The sequence below is a fragment of the Electrona antarctica genome (genome assembly GCF_951216825.1).
Source record: "Electrona antarctica genome assembly, chromosome: 3".
In the NCBI taxonomy this organism is placed as follows: domain Eukaryota; kingdom Metazoa; phylum Chordata; class Actinopteri; order Myctophiformes; family Myctophidae; genus Electrona; species Electrona antarctica.
The window spans coordinates 3,475,720-3,485,136 of NC_136808.1; the positions used below are offsets into that span (position 1 = coordinate 3,475,720).

The window sequence follows — 9,417 nt, forward strand, 5'->3', positions numbered from 1 at the left end:
CATGTGCATGTGCATGTGCATGTGCATGTGCATGTGTGTGTAATGGTGCAGTGGGAGTGCTGGCGTGAATAATAGATGAAGGTGTAAACAGGAAGAGGAGAGCTCCTTTGTATGCGTGTGTCCTGCGGGGCTGCACAGGCAGAAGATGGATCATTATCAGGCGTATATAGTTTGAGGATTTGTGGGTGTCCGGGTGGCACATGCAGGGATAAACTTCCTGCCCACCGCTGCGTGGACTAGGGGTTTGAATCCTCCACGGTGCCTCAATGCACGCAAATGGCCGACACGGCCATTTGCGTGCATTGAGGCATGGGAGGGAAGCCGCTTGGGGAAGGCATGCTCTGTCGCCGCACTACTAGAGACTACAAGTTGGTGCACGGCACCTGTTCAACAGAGAGCGGAATTGGGACGATTTGGGAATTAGCCCTTTGCTAAGTCCCTCCCCAACCCGTCCTTGTCCAATAGATACAGTAGCAACGGTTAGAGAGGAGAGATGGCAAGCCTTCCTTCTAAAAAAACAAATCATGTGGCAAACCGCAAACCAGGTACATTTGACACATGTACCATGTGTCAAACCACCCGTACCAGCACTGGCTGTACACACTACACAGCTTCAGTGGCTCAAGCGTTAAAACAAGCCATGATGTTGCCAGGCAGATTCATTGAGCCTAATGAGCTATATATGAGCTGTATATGTCTGCCGTTCTGAACACAGAACTATCTTTGGGTTGGTTAAGCCCTTCCAAATTTTAATTTGGATTTTATTTAAAGTTTTTGGATTAGGTTGTGTTTCAAGGTTTGTTGGGGAAATGGTTAGTGAATAGTGATCATGCAAACATGAATTAGTGCCTGTTATAATGCTATGTGATTATACAAACAGGAATTAGTGAATTATTGTCTCCACCAGGCCAGAGGCATGGGGAGAGAGTATGTTTTGCACTCCGTCCGTCCGTCCGTCTATGTATGTGTGTGTCTGTCCGTCCGTCCGTCCGTCCGTCCGTGTGTGTCCGTCCGTCCATCCGTCCGTCTGTGGACAGCTAATCTCCGGTACCTTTGGCTTGATCGCAGCCATACTCTCCCTGAATGCCACAGCTGAACCTCTGCCCCAAGGTTTTCACATTGGCTTCTTATAGCGCCACCAGGAGGCCGCTTTGTGCAAAATAATTTTTTGGACAGTACACCTACAGATTTTGTCCAAACATCACGCAAATTGGTACACCGTATCTCTAGAGCCATTCAACAAAACAGGTATTTAGGATTTTTCAGACTCCATCCTGATTGGCTAAGATTGGCTACCAAAGTTCGCAGAAGTGCACGGTTTCAAATAAAATGCCGCAAAACATGAACACATCGTTTGATTTCCGTGAAATTGTGCACGCACATTCCCACTAGGCCGAGGAAGAAATGCCACTGGAACATTTTCAACTCGGCCTCATGGTGGCCACCAGGAGGCCACCAGGAGGCCGACATATGTAAACCCATTTCTAATATTACTACAAATGTCACGCAAATCGGTACACATGCTCTCCATAGTCCTGTGATCAAGACGGGTTTGTTTGATTTCTCATAATCCATCCTGATTGGCTATGATTGGCTTCTAAAGTTTTCAGGAGTAGCCCGCTTTGTACCTGTTTTGTACAAATCGCCACAACTCCTCAACGGAGCGTCCAATTGCGGTGAAACTGTGCATGCATATTCCCACTAGGCTGAGGAAGAAATGCCACTTGACAGTTTTCAAATCGGTGTCATGGTGGCGCTACAACAGGCCAAGTCGCATCACACACACACACACACACACACACACACACACACACACACACACACACACACACACACACACACACACACACACACACACACACACACACACACACACACACACACACAGGCTACTCCTAAACATTTTTGCCAAACATCACACACACTCCTATCCTCCTGGTGGAGACCTGTGCCCAAAAGGGCACTTTTTCTAGTTATACTGTATTCGTCAGCTAATTAAAGAGACAATTAACTAAACACAGGTGTATTGTGACACACACGATTGTGTATTGGAATTTACAAAATTCAAACAAAGCAACACAACATGAATGGCACCTTTGATCAAGAACCTTCCACATGACTGTGTGTGTGTGTGTGTGTGTGTGTGTGTGTGTGTGTGTGTGTGTGTGTGTGTGTGTGTGTGTGTGTGTGTGTGCGTGCGTGCGTGCGTGAGTGCACCTATATATGTTCCTGTGCCAGAGCTCTTGCATGTGGTTGCCAGCACATTCTCCTCTCCCATGAGGCTTTGCTGCTCCCTGCGTCTTACAGGATGCAGAGAGAGCAGGCGGGCCTGGCACCGTCACACTACTGATACATCATACCTGTCACGCACGCACGCACGCACGCACGCATGCACGCACCGTCGCACGCACGCACGCACGCACGCACCGTCGCACGCACGCACGCACGCACGCACCGTCGCACGCACGCACGCACGCACGGTCGCACGCACGCACGCACGCACGCACACACGCACACACACACACACACACACACACACACACACAGATGGCGTGTGGCTCTCCTCAAATGAATAATGATTGCCTCTGACATGTTTGGTACAACGCCACACACATAAATCACGAAACTGGGAATTTGTCGTTGCCCGAGCTTATCCAGCCAAGAGCAGGCATATCAGCCTGGACGAGGTTGAATAATATGAGGTCAACGATGAATGCAGGCTGAGAATCTGTTTATCACTCTACCCATAGCCTTATTTATTCACAAATACAACAAGAACATTGTTAGGGTCTGAGGGGTGGACCCAAGTGCAGGACCCCCGAATGAGGGAGGGAGGCAGGCAGGCAGGCAGGCAGGCAGGCAGGCAGGCAGGCAGGCCGTCGTCGAGTGGGCGGGCGGGCAGTTAGACATGGATAAAAACTATAAGTGAGCTAAACAGAGACTGCTCATTTACTGAGAATGAGAAACCATGATTATAATGCAAATTATCAGGGTAGTAGGAAAGTTGACAGTCCAACAGAGCAGTGGTGGACTGGAACATAATTATCTGTGAGTACTGTACTTAATTAAGTTCAGTCAGACAACTCTTGGATTGAATAAATATAATTTATTGAGCATAAATTCAGCATCAATATTGAAGCATATTTGGTGTCATGGCTCTGTCTCATTTCATTCATTTCCTGTAAGCATGAATTATAATAAATGATTTGCCAACTATATATTTTACAGGGAATGGGACATTCCCTAGACCCCCATAAGGGAATCATTGAAACAGAGGTCACAGGTGGATGCTGGGGTGGTGGGAGCACAAAGCAGCTGCTCAATGCAGCAGCAAGAAGAAAGAGCTGTAAGCAGGGAGGTTTAAATAGCCTGCCCCAATCAGATGGATTGAGCATGTCACTGATCAGCTGATCAGGTATTGGCCCTCCTTTGAGTTGTCTGCCTGAACTAGCTCTGCAGGCTTCGCATTAATCGTTTGCCCGCCAGGAACATAGGAATATTAACACGTAGAATCTTGTAGCCTGCCACAAACGTAAAAGCCGTTTTAACAGCGATGTATTCATTAATGCATGTTTTAATACGATCGTATCGAAATCTACCGTCCGTTAGCTTTGTTATGCTTCTGACCCAATGGGCGCGGCCATTTTGAAAATGCGCGCGCATCCACTTACATTGCCGGCTCTGTTTTCAGACGGCTTTATCTCACAGAAGCGACATTGCAGGGGTCGCTTTGTCCCAGACAAGCGTTTTCAACGGCCTGTAGCAGGCGCTGTGATACTCGCGGTCCACTTTTTCCACCACCGACCGAGAGAACAAGCACCAGCTTCGTCAACACACACGGAATGGTTTCATAGTAAAATGCGATTACGGATATTTGGCTCTTCAAAGTAAGTGTCACGCGCGATAAAACCCTGGCAGGACGCGACGGAGGGATTAAATAATGGTAGCGGTAAATGGGTTTTAATATGACTTTGATGCACTTTTACTTTACTTGAGAGTATTTTTATATATACTTCTACTCTACTCCACTACTACATCTCAGAGGCAAATATTGCACTTTTTACTCCACTATAGTTTGACTGCTTTAGTCAATATATACTTTATAGATTCAGATTATTATTCCAAAACATACATTAACCAATTAAGTCATATTTTATACCTAGGCTATTCAAAAATTGCAGATCTACAAGCTAACAATAATACAATGAGACACATGTATTGTCTCTGCCAGGCCAAAGTATTGTCTCTGCCAGGCCAAAGTGTTGGCCGAGACTATGTTTTGCACCCTGTCCGTCTGCCGGGTGTCCGTCCATGTGTCCGTGTGTATGTCCGTCTGTGATCAGCTAATGTCCGTCACCGCTGGCTTGATCACAGCGAAAATGTGCCCCGTATTTTTCACATGGGCCTGTTATGGAGCCACAAGGAGGCTGATTTTTGCAATTTCTTTTTTGACAGTATAGGCCTACTACAGATTTTGTCCAAACATCTTGCAAATCGGTACACAGTATCTCTAAGTCATTAAACTAAACAGGTCTTTCATATTCCAGTCTTGCAGGCTTGGCTTTTGACCGCCACAGCGCCATCTGGTGGCTGGCTCAGAGTGCCGTCCATATAACTCTCATGGGTGAAACTCCTCACTTTGCTGCCCGTAGTGTTAGCATGCTGTTACTGCCCTATATGCCGCCCGTCCAGGCCCACCTATACGGAGCTTGTTGTCCTTCCGGGTTAAACAGGAAGGTGGGGGCCTCCGGAAGGGGAACAACACCACTGGCATTAGCCCACAGCCTTTAGCTAGCAGTACAACCAGCTACATTTTGTCAGCGATGCGATACAAACTCACAAATGATTTACGATCGTCGGGTGCGCGGCGGCTCACCATGGACAGCTCTCGAACCTTTGGAGATATGGTGCTTTGAAAACGGGTTATAATGGAGGCTCAACGGAGCTGGATTTAAAAATCGCATCGCTGATGGGGACGGAGGAGGTCTATACTAGCCGGAGCAATGCTAAAAGTTAAATAGACGGACGGCACGTTCATATATGGATTAAACGGTTGTCTACGCTTATACGCGTAGCTGGCATAAATATGGTCCCAATAGAGCACCGAAGTCCTGACGTCACTGCCCTCTACTATCAGTAGAGGGCGTCAGTCCACAGGTTCATGTACTTTTTATTTGCATTGTAATCTCCATAGGGGGATTTTAGATCGCCTCATATAAGAACTGTGTTTGAAAAATAAACCGATCACCCCGGCCTTTTCACTCATATGGATATGAAGCATCGACTGAAGGTGGAAATGTACAAATATACCCAAAGAGTAACAAAATAAGCGTTATAAACGAGTCAAACAACCCAGAGACTACATTTCCGGGTAGGGGGGGTGGCTGCATCTGCCCGTCGCACAACAGAAACTGAATGTCAATTACGTTTATTTTTATTTTATTGATATTTAATGTTTCGTGGTTAGTATGAGTCGAGTCACCACCAGCTGAGCTTACGTCAACGAGGAATCTCAGGAACGCAATGTGTTGACAGCTGGGCGTGACGTATATTAGCAGCGACATTGCCTTCATATGTAGTTTCAAGGCTTTTGCGGCCACATTAATTCCATTTTCTCCAGAAACTGGCTGTATCAAATATGAATAGACATCATTAACGACGCACAGCCACTCCCCTGACAAAAAGGCCGGGGTGGTCGGTTTATTTTTCAAACACAGTTCTTATATGAAGCGACCTAAAATCGCCCTATGGAGATTTCAATGCAAATAAAAAAATACATGAACCTGTGTGTTGGTGCCCTCTACTGAAAGTGACGTCAGACTTCGGTTCTCTATAGCCTGGCTACGTTTATAAGCGTAGATGGCAATAAAATAATTAAGGTACGTTCACTTCAGACTTGTATGGTTAGAGTGGCGCGATTACATACAAAGATTACATACCGAGGCGAATATTTAAATTCAAGTCTGAACAGCACCTTTAGATTGAAAGACGATTTGGCCGGCTCATTTAATGAGCCGCAAATCAAGCTTGTCCAAAAAGAAGAATCCTAGAAGAATATTAGCGTTCTAAAAACTGCGTCGCCAGCGGAATTTCAATTTCCGTTTTTTTTACCGCACCGGAACCGGAGTGAGCGCATACAGGACACAGTTGATCACCGTAATCAATTGTTATTAAAAAAGGGGTGAAAGACGATCTCTGCATCTGGGGCCTTTGGAAAACAGGATTGAAAAAGTGAGTTGACGCCGCCGTGATGAGATCATGGTAATTGTCGAGGACAAAAATAGCATTTATTTAACAGTTTAAATGAACAGCTCAACCTAACTGTCAAAGAGGAACAGTCTTGGCGAGCAAAGTGATATAGTCCCACTGAGATTCCCCTATAGCGTGGGGAGAGACTTGGCTCAGAACACAGATGGTGTGTTGCACACTTTGAAACTTTAGCCGTGCTGATTTTTCACTCATCAGTTGTCACATAACCTCTAGGGAAGATACAGCCGTGGATCAATCAGTGCAACCTTGTAACCCTCTCTGTCTTTTTTTCACTCCCCTCAGCCATGGAAAATGGTGTTTGTGATGAATAATGTGTGTATGTGTTGAATATGTCCCTCATTGTACAGTAGGCCTACATGAAGAACTTCCAGGGGCTATGTTTCTGCCAACAAGCTGTTTCCTATGGAAACAAAAAACGAATAAAAAGCCCAAAGCTGTCATCAACGAGGTGGAGATTATCCATCGAAGCTCTCTTTCTTTTCTTCTTCCTCTCGTGATTCACTTTCCCACTCCCTTCCCCCCTTTTGTTCTTCCATCCTGCTAAATTGTCCTCGCTCACTCGAGGTGGGGTGACACAAGCAGTGAACAATATGGCTGAAATGAAATGATTACTATATTTACCCAGGGTATCTGGGCTAAGCTCAAGAACTTGTTTCCAGCCAGGCCCTGCTCATAGAACATTTAATCGTAGTGGTTCAATGCCTTGTTCAAGGGCACTTCAGCGGTGGTAATTTTAACGTGTCGGACCGCTGATTCGAACTGGCGACCTTCCGGTATCAAGACCTCAAGACCGGTATCAGTCGCCTCGGGGCGACTGATTGCCTCGTCATTCAAGGGTCCTTCTGGCCGATCCACACGGTCACGACTCTTTTCTGTTTTGGCCCCACAGTGGTGGAATGAACTTCCCACTGATGTTAGGACAGCAGAGTCACTGCCCATATTTCGCCGCAGGTTGAAAACCCACCTCTTCAGGAAACACTACCCTTCCTCTCTGCCTGACCTACTTGTTGTTAACTAGTTGTACGAACGCTTGTTTTCTATTGTTGTATTGTTTATTGGATCTTGTTTAGTCGATACACTTAATTGTTTTAGCTCATGCTCATTTGATTTAGCTATTTTGTCTCATCTGTTTAAGGAAATAGGTAGCTGATATATTGCACTTTTACCTTAGCACTAGGTATACTCTTGGTTGCTTGTTTTTGCAGAAAATGCACTAAAAAGACTTCTGGTGATCAGTAGTTTTTGTTCCCTACCTATGTTGAATACACTTATTGTAAGTCGCTTTGGATAAAAGCGTCTGCTAAAATGACTGTAATGTAATGTAAAGACCGCTCCGCAATCCGTTCGGCCACCGCTGCCACTAAACTACAGTAAACCATTGGTTTAGTTATCTAGCATTCACACACAGATTGTGTGGACTGTAGCATAGAGGGAACCCCAACCTAGCAGCCTAAAGCCTGATTGACACTTTGCCGCGCAAGCTTGTAGTTCTGCTATTCTCTGCCATTCTCATATCATTCTCATATCATTCTCATACCATTGCGCGACGGAGTATAAATAAGCTTAAACTTCATGAATGAATATGGATTATATTACAATCTTTTACAGTCTGGACACTTAAAGTCAGCCTTGTTCTGACAGTGATATTCCACTTAGGAATATTATAGACTAAGTGTCAAATAGCTTCAATGTGCAATAACAGCCCATCTTTCCCTCGTGTGCAGAGTAGTAAGAGTTGTGATTAAGAAAGGGGATTGAAATGTGAGGAATGCAGCATGAAAACCCTTCAGGATTATAGGAGAATATTAACCTTTCAGCATGAGTCAGCATGACAGCAGTTATAGTCTAGAGGAGAACATTAGAGAGGTTCAGTCAGTTAGTTGGGCGTGATGAAATCTTCATTATTTCTCATTAAAATGGCGAAGCATTACTAACTAAGCAGGAGAGAGCAACACAAACATTTTTTTCGTTTGTTTTTTACATTAGATTCATAATTATTTGCTGTTTTCTTGGTGTTTTACTGTTCAACTCTTGGATTTGACGGTTTGATTCATAAATATTTTTTGCATTTGTGCTCATCTCTTATCTCTGCAGTTGCGATTGGTGGATCGGCGTCACTGCACCCTCTCCCATTGGCCAGCTGGCTGACCTTTGCCCTCTGCTGTGTCCTGCTGCTGCTGTACAGATGATGAGCAGCTGCAACAGCGCCACCTATATTCCTCCACAGAGACACTGCCCCACCTCACGCTCTGTTCCTTATTATTTCTCCCTGTCCTCCCCTCTGTACCTTTTCCTCGCTTCTGTCTGTCTGTCTGTCTGTCTGTCTGTCTGTCTGTATCTATGACTCTGGCCTTCAACGTACTTCATGAACGTTCCCTTTATTCTCCCAGTTTTTTATGATTGATTGTCTAACCAATATCCCCCAGCCATATCACACACACACCTATTCCTCTTTTAAACGCCATCCTTTCCTCTCCTTCATTATTCTGTCCCCTCGCTTACTTTAACACCCCTCTCCACGCCAAAGTGTCAGACACTCTACCAAAGATGACAAGGAACTGCAGGGGATTAAAGGGGTGAATGGGGGGATTCTGGGAAGAGAGACAGAAGGAAGCGTTCCATCCCTACCTCGGGCCATAGGAGCTGATGGACGACAAAGAGGCGGATGGACAGATGAAACGCGAAAGAATGGAGAGGGCGAGGAATGTAACAAGAGGATAGAGAGCGAAAGGGGCTCATTGGCCTCTGTTTGCCCCGGGAGATGGACCACAGCTTGGACTATAACGTGTACATTTTATTTATCTATATGAGATATGAGACCCGTGGGCAGCAGGGGCTGACTTTGGGGATGTGGAACGTCACTACGCTGGTGCAGGGGAAGGAACCGGACCTGGTGCAGGAGGTTGAGCGCTACAGGTTAGACCTAGTGGAGAGAAGGAGCGAGTGCATTCTAGGGCAGCGGCAATCAGACACTGTGCTGCTGGGGGAGGGACGGCACCTGCTGGGGAAATTGGGGGGATTATGACACTCCACTGCTGCTCCGCCGGTTAAAAATCAGCCGTGGCTTCCCTGTGAGGTTTAGGGGTTAGGGTTAGGGTTTTGGGTAGGGTGTCGGACTGATGCAACCGAGAAACACTGCCTCGGGTG

At 46.0% G+C, this 9,417-nt stretch overlaps 1 protein-coding gene across 1 annotated transcript in view; it reads left to right on the top strand.

Moving 5' to 3' along the window:
- Nucleotides 1–8,459, top strand: part of LOC306920046 (MAM domain-containing glycosylphosphatidylinositol anchor protein 1-like) — a gene marked incomplete at its 3' end in the record, with an annotated part of 214,033 nt that extends 205,574 nt beyond the window's left edge. Inside the window, exon 17 of the mRNA XM_079496653.1 lies at nt 8,365–8,459. Coding sequence (XP_079352779.1) covers nt 8,365–8,459 — 95 coding nt within the window. The remainder of the gene's footprint in view (nt 1–8,364) is intronic.
- Nucleotides 8,460–9,417: the final 958 nt, after the last annotated feature.